The sequence below is a fragment of the Loxodonta africana genome, chromosome Y (genome assembly GCF_030014295.1).
Source record: "Loxodonta africana isolate mLoxAfr1 chromosome Y, mLoxAfr1.hap2, whole genome shotgun sequence".
NCBI classification, from domain to species: Eukaryota; Metazoa; Chordata; class Mammalia; order Proboscidea; family Elephantidae; genus Loxodonta; species Loxodonta africana.
The window spans coordinates 25526065-25539170 of record NC_087370.1 but is presented as its reverse complement, the minus strand read 5'-3'; the positions used below and the strand labels follow the sequence as shown (position 1 = coordinate 25539170).

Genomic DNA, 13106 nt, shown 5'->3' with positions numbered 1-13106 from the left:
TAACCAAAAGGTCAGAGGTTTGAACCCATCAGCGGCTCCAGGGGAGAAACATGTGGCAGTCTGCTTCCTTAAAAATTATAACCTTGGAGACCCTATGAGGCAGTTCTACTCTGTCCTGTAGGGTCGCTGTGAGTCGAAATCCACTGAATGGCAACGGGTTTGGTTTTCAGACTTGGTTTTAACCCTGGCAGTCCCAGGATGTGGGGCTTCCCTGAATGTGTACCCCCGTGGGGTTAGAGGGGGAGGGAGGAGGGGTACGGTAGGTGGTTCACTTCCTGCCATCTGTCTTCCTGTTCTATTTTTACCTGATCTTTTATCAGGCATCGAGCAACCACAGAGACGAGACTGGCACCCTATGGATTCCCGTAGATAATCTGGATGGCGCAAAGGGTGAAGTGCTCAACTACTAGACAGAAGGTTGGTGGTTCGAACCCACTCAGCGGTACCTCAGAGGAAAGGCCGAGTGGTCTGCTTCTGAAATGTCACCGTCTCGACAACCCTGTGGAGCCTTTCTTCTTTGCACACATGAGGTTGCTGTAGTCAGAATCACCGCATCACCAAATCAGAGCAAGTAACAACAATAACTAGAAAATACTGTTAAAAATACGTAAGAACATGCATAGAGAGGGTTGCACATTTTTTCTTTTGCTTCGTGCTCCAATAGGGCTCAGCACAGCTCTGCACAGATCTTCTTTTTATTTAAAGTTTTGGTATTTTGTTCATCATAGTTTTTTTCGTTTGTTGTGATGTGAAGATATTGCATATTATAAAATATTGTTCACCTGATGACTGAGTTTTTGGTGCCTGTCATGGACTGAATTGTGTCATCCTAAAATATTTGTTGTAAATCCTAACCCCTACACCTGTGGTTATGATTCCATTTGGGAGTGTGTTTTCTTATGTTAACGAAGGAATATTAGTGTGGGCTGTGTCTTGAGTCAATCTCTTTTGAGATATAAAAGAAGCAGATTAAGCAAGTAGAGATAGGGGAATAGAGATGCTGTCTCACGTGAAGACCCCCAAGGAGTCAAGGAACACAAGCTGAAAAGAGGCAAGGATCCTTCCCCAGAGCTGACAGAGAGAACCATCCCCTAGAGCCAGCGTCCTGAATTTGTTCTCCAAGTCTCCTGAACTGCGAGCAAATTAACTTCTGTTTATTAAAGCCACCCACTTGTGCGTTCTGTTACGTCAGCACTAGGTAACTAAGACCAAAACAAAAACAAAACCGTTGCCGTCGAGTTGATTCCAGCTCATAGCAGCCCTATATATAGGACACCGTAGAACTGCCCCATAGGGTTTCCAAGGAGTGGCCGGTGGACTTGAATTGCCACCCTTTTGGTTAGCAGCCGAGCTCTCAAGACAACTAAGACAGTGCCCTTAAATTTTGTTCTCGAGGCTAGTGCCTCACTGGCTCACCATAATCCCAGCCCTACTCTGATTTCCTAAAAGGACAAACACTCAAGTGTTCTTACCTATAGAGGCAAAGGAAGGATTTGGGCAGGACCTGGCTTGGAAGAAAGCACAGCTGATGGAAAGGGACCCCATCCTCCACAAACAGGGTGTGCCTGAGAGAAGTCACTAACCAGGTGTGTTTCAACTTTCATGCCAGTGAGATGAACTCCATGTTCCTACCTCTCGGGGCTGTTAGGATGGATAACATAGTGAGGGCAGTGCCTGGCATGGAGCGTGCAGGCCGCAAACAGCACCCTTCTTCACAGTTTCTCGTCTCAGGTGCTCTGCCTTTGTGGTTGCTTGGGGCTCTGCAGTGCGATGGATCTAGCCGTGGTCTTGTAACTCCCACCCAAATGACTGGGCAGGGCTGTGTGATAGGGTAATTGTGGTCCACCAAAGGGATTGGTCAGTTTTGCCATCCAAATGGGCTTGAAATGAGCCCCCCCTCCACCTGCCAGAGGCAGGAAAGAGAATTCCAACCCCATCAAGGAAGAAGAACTAGGAGTGGAGAGCTCGCATCCTTTGAACTCGGGATCTCTGCACCGAGAAACTCCTGGAACCAGGAGACAGAGAAAGAGAGAGAGAGAGAGGTGTAACCCTGAAGAAGGTGAGAAGCGGTGGCAGGACAGACTGGCAGGAGATCATGAAGTGGGCTTCCTGGCACATGGATTGAGAAAGCTGAGTACCTGGGGTGCCTCTGGGGACTTATTGGCAGTGACTAAAAGAGCTTTGTAACACTTGCCTGAGCAGGACAGAGGCCTAGGGCCAGAGAGATGTGCTTGCCAGCATAGCTGAAAAGAGGCTGTCGTGATACAAGAACTGTATCCTGAGAGTTCCTGAACCTGAATTTTAATCTGTTACATTCCAAATAAACCCCATAATCGTTTTAAGTGTAGTCTGTGAGCTCTGTGTGGCCATGGCAGTGAATTATTGAACCCAGCAGAGAAGTAGAGAGTGCCTGTGGGAAAGACAGGTAGTGTCAGAATTGGTAAAGATGGTGGAGAGAGGAGGCATGTCTGACCTCTGCCCCATAGGAATCAGCCTTGGGCTGTTGATCTTGATTCTCCTTCCCCCTTGTGAAGAGAAGGTTAGACTCCACTCCCTCATCTTTTATTTTACAGGCTCCATGAAAGCTTTGTAATGGTAATTAGGATGAAAAATAGGCTGCCTTTTCATTTGCTAGATGGAGGGACAGGTGGATGGATGGATGGGTGGGTAGATGGGCAGGCGGGCGGGCGGACGGATGGACGCATGGGTGCAAGGATGCATGGACGCATGGACGGATGCATGGATGGATGGATGGGTGGGTGGATGGATGGATGGATGGATGGATTGATGGATGGAAGGGTGGGTGGGTGGGTAGTGGGTGGATGGATGGATGGATGGATGGATGGATGGATGGATGGATGGATGGATGGGGGATGGATGGATTGATTGTTGAGTGGATGGATGATGGATGGATGATGGGTGGATTGGTTGGCATATTAACGAGTGGATGGATATATGTGTAGGTGGGTAACTGGGTGGGTAGATGGTTGGATGGAGAGGACAAAAGCGGTCAGTGCTCTGATACTGGACCACAATTCAGTTACCTGCTCGTTGGGATCCTCAATACTTTAACATCCTGCCCCTCAACACCCAGTTACTGGTGTTGCACTCTAGTACCTCAGGGCCAGTACTTTCCTCATGACCTCCCAGGACTGGGCCCTGCTTGTGAACCTCCCTGTGGCAGGTCTTTCTCCTTGGAGACCTCCCATTTGCGACCACTGTCCTGAGGCTTCCTCAGCTATCTCCTGTCACGGGAACCTCCAAGCTGACACGTCCTGGCACTGTCTGCTCTCCAGATGATGCTCCCTCCCGGCTTCGCTCATCCTGGACCAGCACCTTACATGCTTTCCTGACTTAGCCCCTGATTATGCCAGCAAGAAAAGGGAAGTCCACGTGCCTCATGAGCAACTTGAGGACTTTGTCCTCTCAAGGATGAGAGCAAATTCTGTGTCTCAGTCTTATCTCATTCTCTCTCTGGGGCTGCTGTTACCTGATCTCTACAACATCTTCTTTTCTACTCTTCACATAGGAAATAATGCCGTTCTCCCCAGTGACATAGCGCCTTAAAATATCACGTGGTGTTTTTACGTGCCATCAGATCCTTTCCGACTCATAGTCACCCCACGTACAACAGAACGAAACACTGCCCGGTCCTGCGCCATGCTCACAATCATTGATATGCTCGAGGGCACTGTTGCAGCCACTGTGCCAATCCATCTCGTTGAGTGGTTTTCTTATTTTTTGCTGACTCGCTGCTTTACCAAGCGTGATGTCCTTCTCACTTTCAAGTCAACATTTAATCATTTCCTGTAATCAGCATCAAAGTAATCAGCATTTTCTCAAAGGGCAGCGTTTTCAACGAAATTTTGCACCAAATTACGTAGCATCAACTTCACTGGTTGTCACCGATGAGGCTCAGCCGTAGCCTCTCTCCTTTCCTGTGGAGGCTATTTTCTTCTTGTAGTCTTCTCATCAGTGGGGCGGCGCATAGATCCTCTTTACTTGCAACTTTTCTCAAGCCATCCCCAGTGACAGGGTGGCTCCTGTCCATCATCCCAAATGTACCTCCAACCACAGCTTCATACTCCAAGAATCTTTGTTTGCTCAAAGCCAACTCTTCTCTCACTTGTCCTCACAATCCCCAGTTACCTGCTAAATGTACCACTGTATGTTAGACAGAATTCCTGCATCGGTGGTGCAAATATAACACACTTGCCTGCTAACCAAAAGGTTAGAGGTTCAAGTCTATGCAAGGGTGCCTTGGAAGAAAGGCCCGGTGATCCTCTTCTGAAAGATCAGCCTTTGAAAACCCTATGGAGCACAGTTCTACTCTGGCACATGTGGGATGTCCATGATTCGGAGTTGAGCTTTAAGTATGATAACTGTAGGTTTAGTTTTCTATCGTCTTCTAGAAATGGGAAAGGCAGAAACAATGTTTAAAAATAAATATCAGTAATAATACCTGGGCCACCCAAGTGTTCAGTACCCTGAATTTGTATTTAACTTGCTATCCCAACACCTGTCAGTTTGCCATAGTGTGTGGGTGGGTAGATGGATGGGTGGGTGGATAGATGGTTGGGTGGGTGCGTGGGTGGATGGATGGGTGGTAGGGTGGGTAGATGGATGGGTGGATGGGTGGGTGGGTAGACGAATGGATGAGTGGATGGATAGAAGAGTGGATGGATGGATGGGTGGGTAGGTGTATGGGTATGTGGATGGGTGAGTGAGTGAATAAGAACCAGACACCTTGGAAATCTGCAGGGAGGAAAAGCAAATAAATGAAAAATCAGAGTTTGATATTTGATGAGTTTCCAATGGTTGCTGAACCATTACCACAAAGCTAGTGATTTAAAGCAACAGAGATGCATTAGCTTATGTTCCTGGAGACCAGAAGTCCAAAATCAATCTCACTGGGCTAAAGCCAGGGCATCAGCAGGGCTATGTGTCTTCCAGGGTGTCCAGGGGAGATCTGCTTCCTTGACTTCTCCAGCTTCTAGAGGCCACCCACATTTCTTGTCTCACGGCCCCTTCCTGCATCTTCAAAGCCAGTCCTCCAGCACCTTCTCTGTCTCCATCTCCGACTCTGGCCCTTCTGCCTCTCTCGTATAAGGGTCTTTGTGATGACATTCATCCCCCTGCCTAATCCAGGATAATCTCCTTATCTCGAAATCCTTAGTCTAATCACGTCTATAAATTCATGATTGCCGTGTGAGGTCACACATTCACAGGTTTCAGGGATTAGGACCTGAACCTTTTTTTGGGGGGGGGGGCATTATTCTGTTTACCCCAGCCATGCCGCTTGATTTTGGATAATCTTGCTGTAAAATTGTCCTGGAGTTCTTGAAATCCTGTTTTTTCATTGTATATCATTGTTGCTTTCTCTTCCCCACCATCCCCTTCTTTTCTACGCTCTGGTCTATTTACTGGAAAGTGATGGGGGTCTCTCATAGGATTGCTTCGTAGGAAAATACCCTCTTCTTGTGAGCATTGAAGATAGTCAAACAGATAGAGAGAGAGACAGAGACAGAGAGGGTTATAGATTGAACTGTGTTCCCCCAAAATGTGTGTCAGCTTGGCTAGGCCATGATTGCCATTATTATGTAGTTGTCCACCATTTCGTCATATGGTGTGATTATTCTATGTGTTGTAACCCCACCCTCTGTGACGTTAATAACGCAAGATTAGAGGCAGTTATGTTAATGAGGCAGGACTCAATCTACAAGATTAGGTTGTATCTTGAATCGATCTGTTTTGAGATCTAAAAGAGAGAAGCCAGCAGAGAGGAGAGGGACCTCATGTCACCAAGAAAGCAGTGCCAGAAGAAGAGTGTGTCTTTTGGACCTGGGGTCCCTGCACTGAGAAGCTCCTACACTAGGTAAAGACTGATGACAAGGACCTTCCTCCAGAGCCAACAGAGAAAGCCTTCTCCTGGAGCTGGTGCCCTGAATTTGGTCTTGTAACCTCCTAGACTGCGAGAGAATAAACGTCTGTTTGTTAAAGCCATCCGCTTGTGGTATTTCTGTTACGGCAGCTCTAGATAACTCAGAGAGAGAGAGAGAGGGAGAGAGGGAGAACACAGCAGTGGTTGCCACGGACTGGAGTTAGGGGGAGGACTTGATGACAAAGGGTTACCAGGCCAGTTTCCGCGGTGATGGAAATGTTCTTTACCTTGATTGTGGTGGTGTTTTTTGTTTTTGTTTTTTTCCACTTGCCGTTGAGTCAACTCCGACTCGAGGAGCCCCTGTGTGTGTCAGAGTAGAACTGTGCTCCACAGGGTTTTCAGTGGCTGATTTTTTAGAAGTCGGTCACCAAGCCTTTCTTCCAAGGCACCTCTGGGTGGACTCAAACCACCAAAATTTGGTTAGCAATTAACCATTTGCATCAGCCAGGGTCTCCTTCCTGGAAACTGTTGTTTGTTGTTATTCATTGCCCTGGGCTTGATGCAGACTCATGGCATCCCCATGCGTGTCAGAGTAGAACTGCGCTCCACAGGGTTTTCAATGGCTGATTTTTTGGGAAGTAGATCTCCAGGCCTTTCTTCTGAGGTGCCTCTCGGTGGACCTGAACCTCCAGCTTTTTGGTTAGCAGCCGAGTGCATTCACCATTAGCATGCCCCAGGGACTCCAAAGCCTGATACTAATGACCATGACACTTTCTTTGTGTTTTTTGTGATTAATATTTGGTTAAACAGAAAAATCAGAATGGTTTGCCCCCATCCTTGACTCAATTCATACTCAAATAAATGAATGAAAAGCGAGAGAAAGAAAGAGGGCCACAGCTGTGTTCTTTTAAGTTTCATTTCATCTCCTCCACCTTTGGCCTGGAGTGTCTTGATGACACAGATGCGTCTCAGATCTCAGCACTCAGATTACTTGATTTTTTTTTTTTTTTCCTGTTGTTGTTATTAGCTGCTGTGGAACATATTCTAACTCACAGTGACCCCGTGGGTTACAGAATAGACCTGCCTTATAGGGTTTTCTAGGCTGTCATCCTTACGGGAGCAGATCTCCAGGCCTTTCTTTCTCACCACCACTGGGTGGGTTAGAACCGCCAAGTTCTCGGTTAGTAGTCTAGTGCTTAACTGTTGCACCACCAAGGCTACTTGATACTTAGGACTGATGGCACAGTGGTTAAAACACCTGGCTGCTAACCAAAAGGCTGGTGGTTCGAACCCCCCTGTCGCTCTGTGGGAGAAAGATGTGGCCGCCTGCTTCCATAAAGATTACAGCCTTGGAAACCCTGTGGGACAGTTCTATCCTGTCCTACAGGGTCATGATGAGTTGGAATCAATTTGAATGCAATGAGTTTGTGTTTTGCTTTTCGATATTTGTGAGCTTTGGGGACACCCCTTTGTGTTTCTGTATTTCTCCATCTGAAAATGGGGGGATGGCCTGAAGGTTTGTTGAGGATCCTTTTAATGTGGGCGGTTGTGCTGAGTAATTCTTCTCTGGCCGCCGTCTCCACCTGCTCAGAGGTAGAAAGAGTGGAACAGGTCTACGCCCTTTTCTTTGTGGTGTAACCGCTTATTTCTGACTCTCCCTTTGAAAAGAGATTGAGCGGGGATTATTGGGCCGTGCAGTGGGGGACACAGGAAAGGAGGACAGGAAAAAGGCTCAGAGCTAAAGAACACATATGCGTCTAAACCCTCAGCTAACGACATACTTCCTCCCAAAGACTCTCAGAGCTCAGTCTAGCACCGTTTCCTCTAAGCACAAATCCCAGTGCTGGCCAGAAAGTGCTTTTGGATACAGATTTAAAACACACAACTCCCCCTCCACCCCCCCAAAAAAAAAACTCTGCACTGACAATGAGTTGATTCCAACTCCTAGTGACCCTGTAGGACAGAGTAGAACTGCCCCATAGGGTTTCCAAGGCTGTAATCTTTGCGGAAGCAGGTTGCCACGTCTTTCTCCCGCGGAGCAGCTGGTGGGCTCGAACTTCTGACCTTTTGGTTAGCAGCTGAGTACTTAACCGCTGTGCCACTAGGGCTGCAACAGCCTAGATTAAGCAGTAAAGAACATTTTATGTTAGGCCTTGTGCTCTTTTAAAGAATTATCTTTGTGCACTTTTAGCAGAAAACCCACAGGTCAGACGAGAGCTCTGTTTTCGGGTCCATTGGTAATTCTCACTTTTCTTCAAGACAATGCTATATGGAAATTTACTGGCCACAAATTGTTTTACCAGCAAGAAGCTAAAAACCTGCTAGAGAATAACAGTCTGTAAAGGGTGCTTCTTCTTCGGAACTGTTTTGACTCTCTACTCGAAATACTGCCCTGATTTGCAAGATCATTTATTATACAAACTTTAGTTTCTATTAGTGGCTTAATATGCTTTTTGTTTTCACAGGGATATTGTTGAGAGATTACGGAGAAAGCACCGGAGGGTGCAAACCCTCAATCCGTTTTTAGAAAGCACAAACAAATCCTGTGGATGGTAGAGTCTGTCTTTGACCACAGAGAGGAGGATCCCCAGAAAGAAAACAGGCCGGAGCGCCAGGAAAGCTCGTGATTCTTTCTGCCATTGCGTGACAGGCTGTGGAGGTAAGAGGAAGTGGGAGATGACATAGCCCTAAACTCAGCGAGCTGCAACCGCAGCCTCCACCTGGATTCCGAGAGCTGGGGACAAGCTTCAGAGACCCGCTGGACCCTCCAGGGCTCCACCGTCTTAGGGAACCTGGTGAGAGGGTCCGTGCTTCCTGCTGCAGGAGTTGCAACGAGCAACCAAGTCCCTCCTCACTCCTGCTCCCCAGCTAGGCGTAGGGGACAACACTGCCCGCCAACAATCCCTGCCTCCTGCTGCCTCCCGATCCTCCTAGAGACCCTGCCCCTCCCCTAGCCATCCTCTATCCAAATAACCAAACCATTTGCTGTCGACTCCAACTCATGGCGCCCCTGTGTATGTCAGAGGAGAACTGTGCTCCACAGGGTTTTTCAATGGATGATTTTTCAAGAAATAGATCTCCAGGCCTTTCTTCGGAGACAACTCTGGGTGGACTCGAACCTCCAACCTTTCAGTGAGCAGCCCAGCACTTTAATGTTTGCACCACCCAGGGATGCCAAAACCAAACCCATTGCCGTTGAGTCAAGCCCAACTCATGGCGACCCCGTGTGTGTCAGAGGAGAACTGTGCTCCATTGAGTTTTCAGTGGCTGATTTTTCGAAAGGAGATCACCAGGCCTTTCTTCTAACGCGCCTCTGGGTGGACTCGAACTGGCAACCTTTTGGCTAGCAGCCGAGCGTGTTAACTGTTTGCATCACCTAGGACTCCCCCATGCTCTCCGCGCACACGGCCTTCACAGTACCCATCGTAAGGGGAGGCATTTCTGTGCATTGCTTCCCTCTCTTGCTGCCTGTCTTTCTCCTTGTTCTGGGTGTGCGACATACACCTGCCAGGCCCTGGTGCGATCCATGTGTTATGTTCACATATGTATGCTTTATATACCTGTGAGGAAACACTCCATAGGATGAATTACCAGCCATGTAACTGCTGAGTTGAAGGGACTGTGTGTGCACGTTAAAAAAAGGGCATTGGGCCTTGTTGAGTTTCCTTTCCAAAAATCGAGCCCGTGTGCACCCTCAGTGCTGGCAGGGGACAGAGCACATTCCCTGAGTCATCTGTGGGTATCTCAAAGGCAACATGACAACCTTCCCTCTTTAGGACTAGAAAAATACAGACTGCATTAAAAGTTCTGGAATAAATAAAGACAGTTCTAACGAGAGAATGGATTCCCTAGGGCAGATTTCATACAAAGGGTAACGTTCGTGGGAAGCACTGGGCTGACGTCTTTCCTGAGCACTGAGGCTGAAGTGACTGACCCTGGATGCAAGACCCTAGGATTAAAATAGCAGCTTCCTGCAGCTGCCATTAGGGAGGGGGGTGTGCCACCTGGTGGATAGGGCTTGTATTGAATAAAGGCTTGAGAGGATGGATGGTGGAGAGAAGGATGGCTGGGTGAGTGGTAGGTGGATGGATGGATGGATGAGTGGGTGGATAGATGGATGGGTGGGCGGGTGAGAGGATGGATGGATGTGTGGCGGACATATGGATAGATGGATGTGTGGGTGGGTGGATGGGTGAGTGGCTGGCCGGATGGGGTGGATGGGTGGGTGGATGGGTGGACGGACGGATGGACGGATGGATGGGTGGGCGGATGGGCGGGTGGCTGCATGGATGGATAGGGTGGGTGGGTGGACGGACAGACGGACGGATGGACGAATGGATGGGTGGATGGGTGGGTGGATGAGTTGGTGGGTGGATGAACGGGTGGATAGGTGGATGGATGGGTGGATGGATGGGTGGGTGGATGGATGGATGGGTGGGTGGGTGAGTGGGTGGATGGATGGGTGGGTGGGTGGGTGGATGGATGGATGGATGGATGGATGGATGGATGGATGGATGGATGGATGGTTGGATGAGTGGATGGGTGGATGGGTGGGTGGGTGGGCGGATGAATGGACGGATGGATAGACGAATGGATGGGTGGATGGGTGGGTCGGTGGGTGAACGAATGGATGGATGGGTGGGTGGATGAATGGGTGGATAGGTGGATGGATGGGTGGGTGGATGGATGGATGGGTGGGTGGGTGGGTGGATGGATGGATGGATGGATGGGTGGGTGGGTGGATGGCTGGGTGGATGGCTGGGTGGATGGCTGGGTGGATGGGTGAATAGATGAGTGGATGCATGGGTGGGTGGGTGGATGGATGGATGGATGGATGAGTTGATGGGTGGATGGATGAGTGGAGGGATAGATGGGCACATGGGTGAATGGGTCAGTCGATGATGGATGGGTGGATAGGTGGATGAGTGAGTGGGTGGGTGGGTGAGTGGGTAGGTGGATGTGTGTGGATGAGTGGATGGGTGGAAGGATGGGTGGTTGTGTGGGTGGATGGATGGATGGGTGGGTGGATGTGTGTGTGTGGATGGATAAGTGGGTGGGTGGATGGATGGATGGATGGGTGGATGGGTGGGTGGGTGGGTGGATGGGTGGATGGGTGGGTGGGTGGATGGGTGGATGGGTGGGTCGGTGGGTGAACGGATGGATGGATGGGTGGGTGGATGAATGGGTGGATAAGTGGATGGATGGGTGGGTGGATGGATGGATGTATGGGTGGGTGGGTGGGTGGGTGGATGGATGGACGGATGGATGGGTGGATGGATGGGTGGATGGGTGGATGGCTGGGTGGGTGGATGGCTGGGTGGATGGCTGGGTGGATGGCTGGGTGGATGGGTGAATAGATGAGTGGATGCATGGGTGGGTGGGTGGATGGATGGATGGATGGATGGATGAGTTGATGGGTGGATGGATGAGTGGAGGGATAGATGGGCACATGGGTGAATGGGTCAGTCGATGATGGATGGGTGGATAGGTGGATGAGTGAGTGGGTGGGTGGGTGAGTGGGTAGGTGGATGTGTGTGGATGAGTGGGTGGGTGGAAGGATGGGTGGTTGTGTGGGTGGATGGATGGATGGGTGGGTGGATGTGTGTGTGTGGATGGATAAGTGGGTGGGTGGATGGATGGGTGGATGGGTGGATGGGTGGGTGGGTAGATGGGTGGGTTGGTAGATGGGTGGATGGTGGATGGATAGATGGATGGGTGGGCGGATGGGTGGGTGAGTGAGTGGGTGAGTGGATGAATGGGTGGATGGGTGGGTGAATGGATGGGTGGGTGGGCGAATGGATGGGTGGGTGGGTGGATGGGTGGATGGATGGGTGGGTTCAGGGTCCTCTTCCAAGCTCACTGGTTGTTGAAATAATGCGGTTCTTGTGACTGGAGGACTGAGGCCTCAGCTCTTAGAGGCCACCGTCTATTCTCTGCCATGGTGTTCTCTCCACAGCAAGGCTGTTTGCTTCTTCCATGCCGAAAAGAGGATGTCTCTGTTGCTTCAAATTGCTCTCGCTTCTTCTGTCTCTGATCTCTAGATCTTTTTTTAAAGGGCTCCTCTGATTAGGTCAGGCACACCCAGAGTAATCTCCCTTTTCATTCTTTATAAATCAGCTGATTAGGGGCCTTAATCACGTCTGCAAAATGTCTTCACCTTTGCCATATAATCTCAGGAGCGATTTCCCATCACCCTCACATGTCTGTCTCCATGCAGGGGAGGGAATGATACAGGCCATATACATGAGAGGGAAGTATTTTGGTGGGCTATTTTAGAATTCTACTACTTCACCACAACAAAGGATTAGGGCTGGAGATAGCAGGGAATTTTTTTTTTCTTCTTCTTTTTAAGGTGCATCCAGGGAAGGGACATTTTGTTAAAAAATTTAAAAGCATTTTCTGTGAACTTTTCTAAATTAATTATCTCCTAGGCTGACCCTTGCTTCTTCCAAAAGAGTGACTGTCTCATGTCTTAATTCGCTTTGCAAATATTTCAGAGAGCAGAGTGGGAAAGCAGTCTCCAATTCTAACAGTACCCCAAGGAAAAGATCATGCCATCGACATGCAAAGCAGCCTTTGGGAAAATTATTTTAAAGAAAACACAAAACATCTCTCTGTTCCCTGAGAAGGTAAATGAAGATAGAAAAGATGTTTACCCCACTGAGAAGGTATACGGTTTCCCCTTCCTGGGGGGACTTGGTGTCTCCACTTCCTGATTTGTAAGGTGGAAATAATAATGCTTGTCTTTAAGGACTAGATCCCTGGGTAGCTGTCATGGATTGAATTGTGTCCCCCCCAAAATGGGTGTCAACTTGGCTAGGTCATGATTCCCAGTATTGGGTGGTTGTCCTCCTTTTTGCGAGCTGATGTAATTACCTATGTGTTGTAAATCCTAACCTCTGTCACGTTAATGAGACAGGATTAGAGGCAGGTATGTTAATGAGGCAGGACTCAATCTACAGGATAAGGTTCTATCTTGAGTCACTCTATTTTGAGATATAAGAGAGAGAAGTGAGCAGAGAGAAGGACCTCATACTACCAAGAAAGAAGAGCCTAGAGCAGAGCGCGTCCTTTGGACCTGGGGTCCATGAGCTGAGAAGCTCCTAGACCAGGGGAAGATTGATGACAAGCACCTTTCCCCAGAGCTAACAGAGAAAGAAAGCTATCCCCAGGAGCTGGCACCCTGAATTTGGACTTCTAGCCCCCTAAAGCATGAGAAAATAAA

The 13106-nt window shown here is 48.9% G+C and overlaps 1 protein-coding gene and 1 long non-coding RNA gene across 7 annotated transcripts in view; one reads left to right on the top strand and one right to left on the bottom strand.

The window, feature by feature from the left end:
- LOC135229056 (uncharacterized) overlaps positions 1–10094 on the top strand; it is a 31532-nt gene extending 21438 nt beyond the window's left edge. For 2 of the 6 annotated variants that reach the window (XR_010319870.1, XR_010319871.1), the window contains 2 exons: positions 321–417; positions 8347–10085. This is a non-coding gene — a long non-coding RNA (uncharacterized LOC135229056). Of the gene's footprint in view, positions 1–320; positions 418–8346 lie in introns of all 6 variants that reach the window. The other 4 variants (XR_010319873.1, XR_010319868.1, XR_010319869.1 and 1 more) reach the window with 4 other exon arrangements.
- Positions 10095–10772: 678 nt separating this feature from the next.
- On the bottom strand, positions 10773–11550 carry LOC135229076 (uncharacterized; the record flags this gene model as incomplete). The annotated part of the gene is given in 2 exon segments (XM_064278872.1): positions 10773–11070; positions 11123–11550. Coding segments are annotated over 2 exon segments (726 nt in total), but the record flags the coding sequence as incomplete, so codon positions are not given.
- Between the last annotated feature and the right edge of the window lie 1556 nt (positions 11551–13106).